The 14,368-nt window shown below is 45.6% G+C and overlaps 1 protein-coding gene across 11 annotated transcripts in view; it reads left to right on the top strand.

Annotated features, from left to right (window-relative positions):
* Tecpr2 (tectonin beta-propeller repeat containing 2) overlaps positions 1 to 14,368 on the top strand; it is a 90,659-nt gene that overhangs the window by 63,906 nt on the left and 12,385 nt on the right. For 10 of the 11 annotated variants that reach the window (XM_027416612.2, XM_035445378.1, XM_027416617.2 and 7 more), the window contains one exon: positions 4,844 to 4,992. In XM_027416612.2, coding sequence (XP_027272413.1) covers positions 4,844 to 4,992 — 149 coding nt within the window. Of the gene's footprint in view, positions 1 to 4,843; positions 4,993 to 9,713; positions 10,378 to 14,368 lie in introns of those variants that run through there. The other variant, XM_035445379.1, reaches the window with a different exon arrangement.

The raw sequence follows: 14,368 nt of genomic DNA, 5'->3' as shown, positions 1-14,368 counted from the left end.
TACCAGGGGTAGGGAGAATGCAAGGCAGCACACTCATTCTTTGGTATCCTGGTGTAATTGGTCCTTTCTAGATACCATAGTGCAATGATGCACAGATCCCTAACATATAAAATGTTTCGGGATTTCCTGTCACCTATGTGCCTTAAACCTAATGCAGTGCAAGTGCTGTGGGAAGAATTTTCCTTGTTTTGCCTTGTTTTAGGAAGGATGACAAGAAAACATCTGTGCATACATGTCAGGTCAGTACAGTGCAGCTTCTTCACTTATATATTTGTGTATTGTGTGTGTGTGGGGGGGGTGGTACACATGGGTGGGGCTTCGGGAGCCATGCCCATGTGGGGAGCCGAGGTTGACATTGGGTATCTTCACTTTATATATGGAGGCAGGCTCTTTTGATTTGAACCCGGAACACATCAGTTTGATTGCTCTAGCTAGCCAGCTTGCTCCAGAGAGATCCCCTGACTCCATGTCTAATGTGCTGGACATCAGACTAGCATTTATGTGCTGGGTATCCATACTCTGAGCCATCTTCCCAGCCTTGTTTTTTTTGTTTTGTTTTGTTTTACTTTAATGTTTTTACTAGTCAGCTGAAGCTGTAGATGGGGAGCCGAGATAAGGGACAATTCTGAAGGCTGTAGGAAGGGATGAATAGTTAAGCTTATGTCATGATGCTACATCACTAACTTTCCGCATGCAGAACTTGTTTTGATGCAGTCACAAGGTTGTTAGTGGTCTCATGTCACTGACAACTGTATCCACCCAGCCCCCTGCACTGCCAGTTGAGCTAATAGCACCATATTTTTGCCATGCACAAAGGTCAAAGTGACTCATCAAAATTAAAAACTTATCTTCCGACAGTAAAGAAAAGGAAAGGGTAAGGTACAGATAGATTCGTAACAAACATGCCTGGCAAACACTGACATCCAGACCATGCAGAGAACTCGAGCTTTTGTCTGCTCCGCTTTTAAAATGCAATGAAGACTGGAACAAGCATTCATAAGTGAACACATATCATGCTGTGTAGCTTTCAGATGGCCTGAGATTTGCTTTACGGACAAAGCTAACCTCAAACTCGTGGCAGTCCTTCTGTGTCTAGTTCTTGAGCAATGGTTCTCACCCTGTGGGTCACAACAGGTATGGGGTCACATGACCCTTCCACAGAGGTCGCATATCAAATATTTATATTACAATCCATAACACTAGTGAAATTACAGTTATGAAGTAGCAATAAAAATAATTTTATGGTTGTGGGTCGTCACAATATAAGGATCTGTATTAAAGGGTTGCAGCATTAGGAAGGTTGAGAACCACTGGTCTAGAGTAATGGGATTATAGGTTTACATCACCACACCTGACATGCGTGTGTTCACTTGTGAATGCTTGTTCACAGAAGGCATACAGTTGGCCCATAAGCACAGTAAAGGCTTCTCAATATCATTCATTCCTTAGCAGAAACTCTCAAATTAAAGCTATGACAAGTTATAATTTAATTGGCTGACATTGAAAAGATACCCAGTGATGGGAGAAGCCTGACCAGAGTGAGTTCTTTTCTTCACCATTGCCATGAGGATGCTCCATCCAGAAGAGGGTATTCTCCAGTATCCTCCATTGTAGCAAAAGGCCTGTGCTAGGATTCTAATGATGCTGTCAGTGCCAGATCCCATCAGCAGATCCAGAATCTGACCAAACAAGGGCTGATCATTCACAGTCCTGTGACTTCATTCCATGGCTGGGTGCTACAAGAACACCTCGGTTTGCTGGTAAGGTAGGCATCTTGGCATAGGTATGCAAGGAGTGCAGTCAATGTCCAGGGTCAGCTGGGTGGATGGGATGTGAGCTGTGCAATGGCTACTCAGGTGATACTGCTGTGATTCTTGGAGAGCTGATTGCCACATGTATCCCAGCCCACACTTTCAGGGGAAGGGAGCATGAGGGGCACCTTGAGGCCTGGGAGGAGCTCCAGGACCAGAGTTACACTCCTGTAATCACGAGTCAAGGTGATCTCTTGGCTAAATAGTAAATTGGAGTCCAGCTCGAGTAAGACCCTGTCTCAAAACAAATTAAAAAGGCTCTGTCTAAGAAAGAAAAGAAAGAAGATACCATTCTTCTTTCTGTATGTGGCTATAGTAGTTATGCAGGTAAGCCAGTAGAATAAAACAAGCTTTTGTTAATTTTATTAATTTTAAAAATCTAGCGGGGAGACTGAGGATTAGCTCGGGTGTTAATGTGTTTCCCTGGCATGCATGAGTCCTCCATCCTCTCCCCAGCAGCACAGAAACTGAGCGTGCTGCTGTGTGCTTACAATCCCAGCACTGCAGGGGAAGGCAGGAGCCTTAAAAGTTCGAGGTCTTCCTTGGCTGCATAGCAAGGTGAGGGTAGCCTGAGATACATGAGGAGACAGGGTTTCTCTGTGTAGCCCTGGCTGTCCTGGAACTCACTCTGTAGATCAGACTGGCCTTGAGCTCAGATCTGTCTACCTCTGCTTCTCGAGTACTGGTATTAAAATTATGCAACACCACTGCACGGCTTTTCATGAGATGAGGTCTTAAAACAAAAACCCTAGTTGTTAATAAGGATGTGAGCAGCCGTATTGCACTTAACCCTGCTCGTAGGTATGTAAAACAGTGCAACTTGTCCAAATTGGCATTCTCTTTGAAAGTGATGCTGCCAATCCTGATGACCTGATCCCACCCCTGAGCCATGTGGTAAAAGAAAAGAATCAACTCTTACAAGTTGACCTCTGACTTATGACCTACACACTTACACACATTTGAATGTAGGGGCTGGAGAGATGGCTCAGTGTCTAAGAGCGTGCTGCTCTAGTGGATGACCCAGCTTCAGTAGCACCTGAGTCACCCGTGTCAGGTGGCTCACAAACACCTGTAACTGCAGCTCCAGGGATCTGTTGCCTCTGGTTTCTGCAAGCACTCACACTCACATAATCATACACAACCACAACCTCTCTCTCTCTCTCTCTCTCTCTCTCTCTCTCTCTCTCTCTCTCTCTCTCTCTCTCATTCTCTCATTTAAAATACAATAAAAATAAATCTGATTTTAAAAAAAAACTTTCTAAAAGTATAAAAAAGTTATAAAGTAAGACATCTACCTACCCTATGTTCTGAAAGTTCTACTATATGAAAAAAAAAAAAAAATAGTGGCTGGAGAGACGGCTCAGCAGCTAAAAACACCGGCTGCTCTTCCAGAGGACCTGGCTTCAGCTCCCAACACCCACATGGTGACTCACAGCCATCTGTCTACTTACAGGGGATCCACCTCGCTCTGCCCTGCTCAGGCACTGCACACACATGGCATACTTACATACATAAGTGCAGGCAAAACACACATGAAAGTAATTTAAAAATCTTCTCAGAAATAAGAGAAAAGTAATATATATTTCTGCTCCCTCACTGTCCTTTTGAGACATTGTGCAGTCCAGGGTAGCTTTAAACATAATTCCACTGCGTCAGCCTCAAGGCTGACAAGTCTACACTGTCAGGCCTGCCTTGCCACAAGAAAACAAAACTTAGGTAAGAGTGGGTATAGCAGTTTTGTTCTAATAGCAAACATGACCCCAATGTCCACCAATAGGTAAATACAGAAACAGGCATTTGTGTACAGTGCAGTGATACTTAGCAACAAAGGGAGAGACTCAGCCTGAGGCTGCTTCCTGCTGTGACACCTGGGCTTTGGTTCTGCCTGTATGAACCCTAGAAGACCCTTCTAAGCTCTGGCGGTAGAAGTCAGTCTGGAGTCATCCTTGACTACATAGCAAGTGTGAGGGCAGGTTGGGATGTTTGAGACCTTGGCTTCAAGTAGAGTCCATGGGCAGGGAGGGACCTGAGGAGATTCTTAGGGAGACAGAATGTTCCATATCTTGGTAAGGTATGGGTGGTTCTGGTAGATTAATTTGCCAGACCTGGACTTGACCCTGAACATTATCTGTACATTTGTTGTTTATAGACTTGGAGGTCAGAGGTAGCCGGCCTGAGTTCAAACCTGCTGTCCTTCTTTGTCTCTTTGGTTGGCCACCTCCTGGCCTGTGACCCAGGACAAATTCCCTAATGGCTGGATCCTGCCATTCTCCAGTGCAAACCATGTGTCTATCGTGGGGTCAGGTTTGAAATGAGGCTGTGAGAGACCTGGCTGAAAGCCTGCCTTACCGTAGATACCAAGCAACTTGACAGCTGTACTTTTTACTTGCTAGACTATTATCAAATACAATTTATGATTTTTCTTGAGGTGCTTTTTCAAGTGATCTGTTGTTAAGCCACATCCTTCCAGCACAACTTTTTCTCTTTTTAACTCTTTCCATTTCATTCCCTCTTATGGCTAGCAGCCTGTTTCCCTAAGTTGGAGGCCAGCCTGGTCTACAAAGTGAGTACCAGGATAGCCAAGGCTATCCTTGATCCAAGCGCTGTCTTGAAACATCAAAATAAATAAATAAATAGATAGATAAATGAATAGATAAATAAATAAATAATAAAGTGCAGGTTCTTTAGGAGATTTATTCTTAATTCTGGTAAATAAAAGTCCCTTTTCCAGATATCCAGAAGTTACTAGCAGTGGTCACATGTTGGATGAAGTTAATGGGGAGCTCACATGGAGATGTTTATCCCCTGCTCGATATCTCAGGGCACTGTGCTTGATGACATCATGGCTACTAAGCCAAAAGCCTACATAGGATGCTCTGAGGCACCAGGCAGCTAAGCCAAGGCTTCATGCCCAATGTGGAAGGAGAAACAGATGACACACACCAGCATTCAGCTGCAGATGTGGCCTCTTGTCTTCCCCTGAAGTAGTTTCTACAGCGGCTGAAAGATCCGTGTACGTTGTGTCTCTGCAGGAACTGTAAGACTGACCAGCTTGGCATGTGGCAATCAGCATGTCTGGGCCTGTGACTCCAAGGGTGGAGTTTACTTCCGTGTTGGAACCCAGCCTCTGAATCCCAGTCTGATGCTTCCGGCCTGGATCATGATTGAGCCACCTGTGCAGGTAAGCAAAGCCAACTGGACAGAACTTGCTTCGTAGTAAGAGGGAAGCTGTTAGTTAGGGTGCCTTCCAGGGACGCATGGAGAGGTATGCCCTGTCAGTATTCTAGAGCTAAACGGGTTATTCGAGATTTATCTGAGCCAGCACAAGTTTTTGCCCTTTTTAAATAAAAATATATGACTTGTCACCAAATGAAAATTACCCTTTAAAAAAATTAAACACTATTTAAAAATACAAAGAAGAAAGTAAAATCTGCATAAAGTGTTGCCATGGAGATATCTGTTCTCAGTGGGTTTTGTTGTTTTCCCTCGAAATACTGGAAACTGAGCTCAGGGCCTCACAAATGCCGAGGAAGCACTGTGCACTGAGCTGCAGCCGCAGTCCTGGTGTTACTGCTCTGTGAGTGCCTTTCCTGGTCTTAAGAGCTTTGTTTCTGAGGTTAGTGGAGCATTTGCCCATCGTGTGGGGTTTCAGTTCCAGCCCTGCCCTATCCCCAAACCTACTTCCCGGCTCCTGTGGGATTTCAGTTTATAGTGTGTTCTGACAATGGCTTTCTGTTAATTGCTTCCAAAGATCTAAATATGCTTGGTTCACGTACTAAGTATATTTCTCTTAAACTATATGAAGAGAGATAGCTCAGTGGTCAAGAGCACTGGCTGCTCTACTCAAGGACTGGGGCTCAGTTCCCAGCATTCACATGGTAGTTCATTAACCATCCTTGACTCCAGTTTAAGGGGATCCAACGTCCTCTGCTGATCTTCTTGGGCAGTAGGCACACATGCAGTGCACAGACATACATGCAGGCAAACACCTTATACACATAAAAACACATAATTAACCAAACAAACATAGGCAGGGCGTGGTAGCCCACACCTTTAATCCCACACAGCAGAGCTGTTACGCAGAGAAACCCTGTCTTGAAAAGCTAAAAAACAAACAAACAAAAAACTACTTTATGTGAGGGGCCATTGCTCATCTCCTGCCCATTCTTGCTTTGTGACTTTGTTGGAAAATATGTGAAGTTACCTCGTGTAGAATCAAGAGGGGTGGGGAAGATGTTCTTATGGAGGCAGGAACGAATCTAGAACAGTCGTGGTTGTCTCCGTTCTGGGTGTCCCACAGCCATCAAGCTGTGCGTTTCCTCCATGTGAGGTAGCACACTGACCACAGGACTGTCAGGTTGGTTGGCACGTCCTGATGGAGAGGACGATCACTGCTGCACTTGCTTGGCACCGAAGGCAGTCTGCACCCAGGTGGAGTCCTTTCTACGTCACTGTCAACACCTTCCTGTTTTCTTCTTTTACTAATGGCTTTATATTATTTAAGAGTTTTTATTCAGCCATGCCAGATAGTACAGGCTTGTAACCCTCTCTTCTTGGGAGACTGCGGCAGGAGGATCTCAAACTCAAGGATTGCCTTGGCTGCAGAGTGAGACCAGGGTCATGGTGGGCAATTTGAATAAGATCCAGTTTCAAAAATCAAAAAGGCCAGGTGTGCTAATCCTTGCATTCAAGGAGGTAGACAAAGAAGGAGTTAAAGATTATCCTCTGCTACTACATAGTGAGTTCAAGGCCAGCCTGAGCTAAATGGACACAAAAAGGAAAAAAAGAGATGCTAGGTATACTAGTGCATGCTTTGAATCCCAGCACCCAGGAGGCAGAGGCAGGTGGATGTCTGTAATTACCATAGTTCCAAGACAGCAAGTTCTCCATAAACCTTGTTTCAACAGAAGAAAAAAAACAAAAAAAGGAGTTATAACCCACATACCTAAAACTTACTCTTCTATAGGATAGTACACAGTGATTTTTAATATATCCACAAAGTTGTGCATTACCACTGCCCAATCCTAGAGTTTTTCATCATCCCAAGAGCAGATTCTCTAATTACTGGATTCTGTTTGCCCTCAGAAGCCTCAAGCCCCTAAGCCTGTCACTGCTGCTGATCACTTCATATTTGCCTATTCTATACATTGCGTGGAAGTGGAGCCCTGATAAGTATATGGCCTTTTCTGTTTGGTTGATTTTGGTTTTGGTTTTTCAGGACAGGTTTTCCCTGTGTAACAGCCCTGGCTGTCCTGGAACTTGCTTTGTAAACCAGGCTGGCCTCAGACTCACAGAGATCCTCCTGCCTCTGCTTCCCGAGTGCTGGTATTAAAGGTGTGTGCCACCACTGCCCTGCATGCTTGGAGTTCTTTCATGTTTTAGCACTCCTCAGTTCTTCATTCATATTTATGACCTAATAACACTCCATCAGTGGAGGCCACAGTTCATCCGTGCCTCAGTTCCAGGTATTTGCCTTGTTTCTACTTTCTGGCTACTGTGGAGGCTCCCACCAACATTTGTGTGAAAATCTTAGGGGACACATTTCAGTTCTGCGGGTCCTCTGCTCTGGTGAGGGTTCCTGCTTTCCTGTAGGATGGCTCGCTGTTTAAAGAATGGGAACTTCCTGTTTTCTGTTTCGTACTCTGCCAGCAGAGTATGAGGATTTTGTTTCTCTATATACTGGCCCCCAAAAACATTTTTCCTAATTATTTTATATGTGAAATGTGATATGAAATGTATGTGAAATGTGGTTTGTTTGCTTATGATGGGGTCTCATTGGAACTCTGTATATAAACTAGGCTTGCCCTAACCTGCCCCTAACTAACCAATGGGGAACCACCACACATCACCACACCTGCCTCTTTCTTCCATTTTATTTCCGGGGTGTTTTGTTACAGCAGCAACACAAGTCCAGTGGACACAAATTGAACTGCACTGTTCCTGGGGTAGATCCTATGCCATAATGATATGTAACCCTGTGTGTGTGTTGTATATGCTGTTAGATTTGGCTAGCCGGTACTATTGAGGGGTTTATGTCTATGTTCCTGAGGACTATTGACCTTTGGCTTTCTGTCCTGTGGAGAGTTTGTGTAGTTTTGGTGTCAGGATAATGCTGACCTCTAAAATGCTCGTGGTATAGGCACACTGGAGGCATAGCTCAGTAGTAGAGCTTCTACCCAGCATGCATTAGTCCTGGCTGTAAAAAATAGATACTATTATGGAAATATTCCTCTTGTTTTTGGAAGAATTTGTGACGGATTGGTGTTCAGTAGTTTTTAAGCATTTGTTACAGTTTATTAAGGTAGTCATATTAGCCCAAGCCAATATGTGTTTTGTTGTTTGTTTCTTTGTTTGAGAAAGAATCTCACTATGTAGAACAGGCTGGCCTCAACTCAGAGGTCTGTCTGTCTGCCTCTGCTTTTGGAATGCTGGAATTAAAGGAGTATGCCATCATACTCGGCTCGTCTTTTTAAGATTTTTATTTTTATTTATGTGTCTGTGTGGGTGTATATATACCATGTGTGTGACCACAGAGGTCAGAGGGAGCATTAGAGTTCCTGGTGTTCCAGTTACAGGTGGCTGTGAACTGTCCATCATGGGTGTTGAAGTCCAAACTCAGGTCCTGGGCTTGTCTTTGTGAGCAGTTCTTTTTTATGTTGTTGTTACTGTTCAATTTTTATTTTGTTTACTATTATTGTGAGTGTATGGTGTATGTGTGTGTTGTGTGTGTTTGTCTATGTGGTGTGTGTGTGAGTGTGTGGTATGTGTGTATGGTATGTGTGTGGTGTGTATGTGTTATTTGTGTGGTGGGGGTGTGGGGTGGGGGGGGGGCGTGTGTGTGACAAGCACACCATGGTGGGCTGTGGAGATCAGAGGAGACTTTCAGCTGTTGGTGTCACCTGCCACCATGGGCTCCAGCTGCTGAGCTCGGGTCATCAGGCTTGTGCAGCTACTGCTGTTTTCTGCTGAGCCAACTTTCCAGTCCTGTTGTCAATGCTCACTCTGTCTCTTTACTTGTTACATCTATTTTAGTCTTGATTCAGTTTGAGCAGATTCTGCTTTTTCTGTAATTTGTTCATCTTATTAGCATCCAGTTTCCATAGAGTGTCCTCATGACCCTTTTATTTCTGTGACCCTGTAGTAACGTCCTCTTTTGTTTCTGGTTTTAGTAATTCAGGTCTTTATTTCTTTTGTGTGATGTGTACTTTAATGCACATGAGTGCTTGCACACTGTATATGAAGAGGTCTGATGTCCTCACCTTCTACCTTGTTTGCATCAGGGTCTCTTGTTCCCCACTGTGTGTAACAGGCTAACTGGCCTGTGAGTTTCCAGGGATTCTCCTGTCTCTGACTCCCATCTCTCCATGGAGTGCTGGGATTCCAGATGCACATGACCACCTCTGACTGTGTGGACTCTGGGGTCCTATGTTTGGACTCTGTACAGTCCTTACTCCCTAGGACGTCTCCCTAGTCCTTTTTTCTCAGCCCATCAGAAAGTTTGTCAACTTCATCATCTTTTCAAAATACCATTTTTTGGTTTTATTGATTTTCTATTCTAACTCTTCTTGTTTATTCCCTCACATTCTTGTATACAGTGCTTTGCTTCGTAGTGATATCCCTCTGAAAACTTGGAACTTATTTATTGCAGTTAGCATTTTTGAAAACAAGTGATGACAGTGGGCTATGTATAGGGCTTTGCCACATAGCAGTGGTCATGGTAGGTAAAGAGCTAGACTGTGAGTTATGGTGGCCAAGACCCTGTCCCCAGCCTCTGCCATAGGAACCTCTCTGCGTGAGGGACCTGGGGGAGCTGACAGCATGAGCCCATCCGTGGGTACCTGGCCACAGTGTTGCAGTCAGGATGGTATCAAGTCACAAACTTCTATCCCTGTCTCCATCTAGATTCCACAGTGACTACAAGAAAGCTAAGCTAACATGGGGGAGAAAGTTGTAAGTGCAGTGATTGGAGGTCTTGGCTGACTGGTGATGGACATCTTGACCCAGGAAAACAAAGGAGAATGAAATCACCTGAGAGAACCGCAGACTGTGCTCTGAATAGAGCAGGACTGTTTAAACGGCTGTTAAACACTACTCCTTCAGCAGTCCCGCTGAGTAGAGAGAGCTGTGCTTTCTCATTCTGTACACTCCAGTGTGGTGTAGAAGGAATTCACTTTGCAAACCTGGGAATTTGTAAACACAGATGCTTTCTCGTTGGTTCCTAGGGGCAGCTTCATATGTGTGTCGCCCTTCAGGCTGCACTTTTCCAGGAAGTGCCCTTTCCTTAATCCCGTTTTGCCCCAAGAAGCAGAAACCACAGGCAGCTCTCCCTACTTTATATGGACATGGTTTGCTTAGAACAGTATAGCAGCCTGCCCAGCATAACTGCCCTGCTATATGAGGTAGAGCCTATACCAGGACCCACTCCTGCTCCTCCTCACTGCTTCTGTAAGGCTCCTGATGGATTCCTTAACACCCTGGGACTGTCATTTCTCAGGTTTGAAGCAACAATGAGCTTTTACAGACGGTCCCCTGTGCCAGCCTCAATGCATTAATAAGTACTTGTGTCCTTGTCCTTTCCTCATTTTTGTTTGGTCATTGTTTTTTTGTGTGTTTTGGGTTTTGTGTTTAGTTTTGTTTTGTTTTGTTCTGTTTTTTTTTCCAAGACAGGGTTTCTCTGTGTAGCTTTGGAGCTGTCCTGGAACTCACTTTGTAGACCAGGCTGGCTTTGAACTCACAGAGATCCACCTGCCTCTGCCTCCCAAGTGCTGGGATTAAAGGCGTGCGCCACCACTACCCGGCCTTGGTTGGTTTTGTAAAGACAGGGTCTCGTGTCATACAGGCTGAACTGGAATTTACTGTGTAGCCCAAGATAAGTTTGTACTCCTGGTCCTCTAGCCTTTGCTTCCTGAGTGGTGAGAGTACAGCCATTATGCCTAACTTTTTGTTTTGTTAAGACACAGTCTCCATATTTAGCCAAGGTTGACCTTGAACTTGTAGTGATCTTCCTGTACCAGTCCCCAAGTGCTGGGATTAGAGGGGACAGAGAAGAAGGCTCCAACTCAGAGTGGTTCAGGAAGTTGCCCTAGGCCTTATCTCTACTCTAGAAGGTGGTGTAGGCCCAGGATGGAATCACCTTAGATACCAAGATTTATGGTCCCTGTGGGACCCAGACCTGTCAGGAAAATGGAAACTGAACTTTCTCCACTTCCCAGAAGTCTGCTGACCGCTTGTCTCAGCAGAACAGCCTAACCACAGCTTCTGCTGTTCTAACGGCCAGAGCATCTCTTCTCACGTGAGCATGTGCGCGCGCGCGCACACACACACACACACACACACACACACACACACACACACACTCACTCGCACACACGCACACACACACACACACTCACTCGCACACACACACACACACACACGCACGCACACGCACACGCACGCACGCACGCACGCACACACTCACACACTCAGTTTACAGCAGTCCCCTTGCCTGCAGCTGTTCCTTCTTCCAAATGCTCTCCCACCACACTCCTGCCCAACTACAAAACCCCTGTAAAACCAAACTCCTCTTGGGCAGCCCAGCAGTTCATGCCCTGAGTAAAGCTTCTCTTCTGCCACAGTGAACTCTGGCGGTCTGCTTCTCTGTAAGCCACACAGGTGGCAGAGCTGGAATGCAGGCCTGGGTGTGTGACACCTGATTTGGCTCCTTCCTATGGCTCTGGGGTCCTGGACCTGTGCTGGGACACTGACTCCAGGAGCCAGGAGGGTGATCACGATGTGTATCCTGACCTCACTGACATCACTCAGGGTTAGTGGTGAAACCAACAGGGATTTTTCCGTAAATGGCCCTGAGAAGGAAAGTTCAGGAGTGAGGATTCAATAAGAAGATCTTCAAGTCAGGAGGATTTTCTGAATCCAAGGTGTAGGAAGTATGTAGAGGGTCCATACCAGACCGTAAATACCACCGGTGTGCCCTTGGTGTCCTCTGCACCTCTGCCCAGGCTTTGTGTCTCCTGAAGGACATCCTCAGAACTGAGTAGAGGTGGAGCCACAGAGGGTACCACAGGCACATGAAGTGAGCAACAGAGCCCTCCCAGATAGCAGCAGCTCCTCTATTTTTGTTTCCTGGTCTGTGGTAAAACCTCCCTCTTATAGTGGTTTTGGGGTGAAGTTTTTACAAAGTACTCAAAACAAATGAGTCAGTTTTCAGACTTGCTAGTGTTTGGGAGGACTTGGGGAAATATTTTTAGTTGTATTTAGCAGCTTTGCAGAGTTTTCTGTGCATATTCAAGTTGCCTCTAAAGCCAGTGCAAGTGATGGTGTGCTCTTTCTTAGCAGCGTGGGCTCTGTGGGCTGGATAAAAGACGAGTCAGTCCTCCATGCTGGAGAGGTGGCTCAGTGGTTAAGAGCACTGGCTGCTCTTCCAGCACCCACATGGTGGCTCACGACCCTTTTCTGGCATAAGGTCATACAAGTAGATAGAGTACTATATACATTAAATGATTGATTGATTGATTGATTGATTGATTGATTGATTGATTGATTGATTGATAAGAGTCCTCAGGCACTCATGCCCGCTTGAACCCACCTCTTCTTCCAGGAGCACCTCCTTAGGTTCCTCAGGTCACCCTGAGCAGGCCCTGCTTCTCCCTAGTCCATCTTTGTTGCTCAGCTGCTGAGCCGTCTGCCCCAGGTCGTCTCCTTCACAGTGTCATTATTGGACATCCAGTGTTGTTTATTCTGCCTAGGCTGTGGAGACTTGGCCTTGCCGACTGAACTGTATAACAGCAAGTCTGATAGAGCTGGCAAGTAGCCAAACGAACAAGTAAAATGTTATTTGAATTTCATTGCTGTCAATATGCTGTAAGCAGTTTCATTGTTGTGTGCTGGTATGTGAACATGGGAGGTCTTCCCATCTTCTAGTGTCTTCTTTCTTTCCTCAGTGTTGTGGAGTTTTCAATGTAGAGGTCTCTTACCCCCTGGGTCAGTTTAGTTCATTTCAGTTTTTGTGTCCTCTACAGTTGCTTTTTACCTGCTTGCTTCTTGATGCTATCATGGATAGGTCTTTTATTCCACTCTGTGTCTGTGGTGTATGCATTTGTGTATACGTGTGGGTGCACTTCCCTGTGCGTGCACAGGTAGGAACCAGAGGTCAGCATCTTGTGCCCCTCCATAACTCTCCGCTCTGCTGTTGTTGTTTTGTTTGATGGAGACAGTATCTCTCACAGGACCTGGAGCCAACACATAAGCTAGACTAGCTAAGCAGGGAGCCCTCACAGTCAGTTTGCTGGTCTGTTGCAGACTGGGGTACTGGTGCATGTTGCCATGCCAGCTTTCACCTGGTGCTGGGTGTTAGTATTTAGACATTGTATTGGCCTGCTGTAACGATATATCTTTCCGCCGAGCTGCCCAAGCCCCACCGCCATGTGGGCACCCAAAATAACACAGAGACTTATATTACATGCAATGCCACTGGCCAATGACTAAAGACTGGTCTGATCGAGGACAATGGCAGCATGTATCCTCTCTAGTTGGGCTTACATGGCGGCTCTCAGAGAAGAGAGGAGGAGGAAGAGAACAATTTCCTGCTTGTCCCTGCTTATATTCTGAGTCTGCCTGCTATGTCACTTCCTGCCTGGATCACAAGACTTATCTTTACTACATTTCCCAGAATCCTCCTCAACTCCTAGTCCCACCTAACTTGCTTCCCTATTGGCCAACAGTACTTTATTTATCAACCAATAAGACAAACATCCACAGAAGGACCTCCCCTATCAACCTGCCTTCGGGGTTCTGGCAGAATATGCTCTCAGCTGTTGCCATTAAGGGCACCACCTGTGCCTATTCACTATGTTCCCTTTTAAATGGGCCCTGCCCACCTCCTATCCTCCTCTCTGTTTCTCTCCCTCTTCTCTCTGTGTGTGTCTCTGTCTCTCCTCTCTCCTGCTGCTCCCATCCCCAAGGCCAGTCTCCCCCCTCCTCTTTCTCCTTTTTATGATCCCTTTCCCCTAATTTAAAAAAACAAAACAAAACAAAACAAAAACCTGCTTGAACCCTGTCACATGTCCTCTTTCTCTTGTACCACTTTTCAAAATTACAACACTGGGGATCTGAACTGAGGTCTTCATGCCTGTGCAAAGTGCCTCACTACTAAGCCATCACCCATGCCCCCTGGTTTTTAGAAGGGTGTTTGTTTGTTTGTTTGTTTGCTTGCTTGCTTGCTTGCTTTTTACATGAAAGTGTTTGCCTGTATGTGTGTATATGCTTTACATTCATGCAGTGCCAGTGGAATCCAGAAGAGGGCTTTGGGTCTTTGGAACTGGAGGTATAGCTGGTTTGCGCCACCATATGGATGCTGGGAACTGAACCCAGGTCAGTATGGAAGTGTCGAGAGCTCTTAGCTGCCAAACCATCTTTCCAGTCCCTTGTATAGTTTGCATGTAGGCCGTGGGGACCTCCTGCCTCCACCTCTCAAATGCTGGCACTGCAGGTATGCACCACCATGCCCAGCTACTATGATTTCTTTCTCAGCAGATTGGTCATTAGTTTATAGAAAAGCA

Source organism: Cricetulus griseus, chromosome 5, assembly GCF_003668045.3.
Source record: "Cricetulus griseus strain 17A/GY chromosome 5, alternate assembly CriGri-PICRH-1.0, whole genome shotgun sequence".
Lineage (NCBI taxonomy): Eukaryota > Metazoa > Chordata > Mammalia > Rodentia > Cricetidae > Cricetulus > Cricetulus griseus.
The sequence above is the reverse complement of the archived record's forward strand: the minus strand, read 5'-3'. Positions and strand labels throughout refer to the sequence as shown.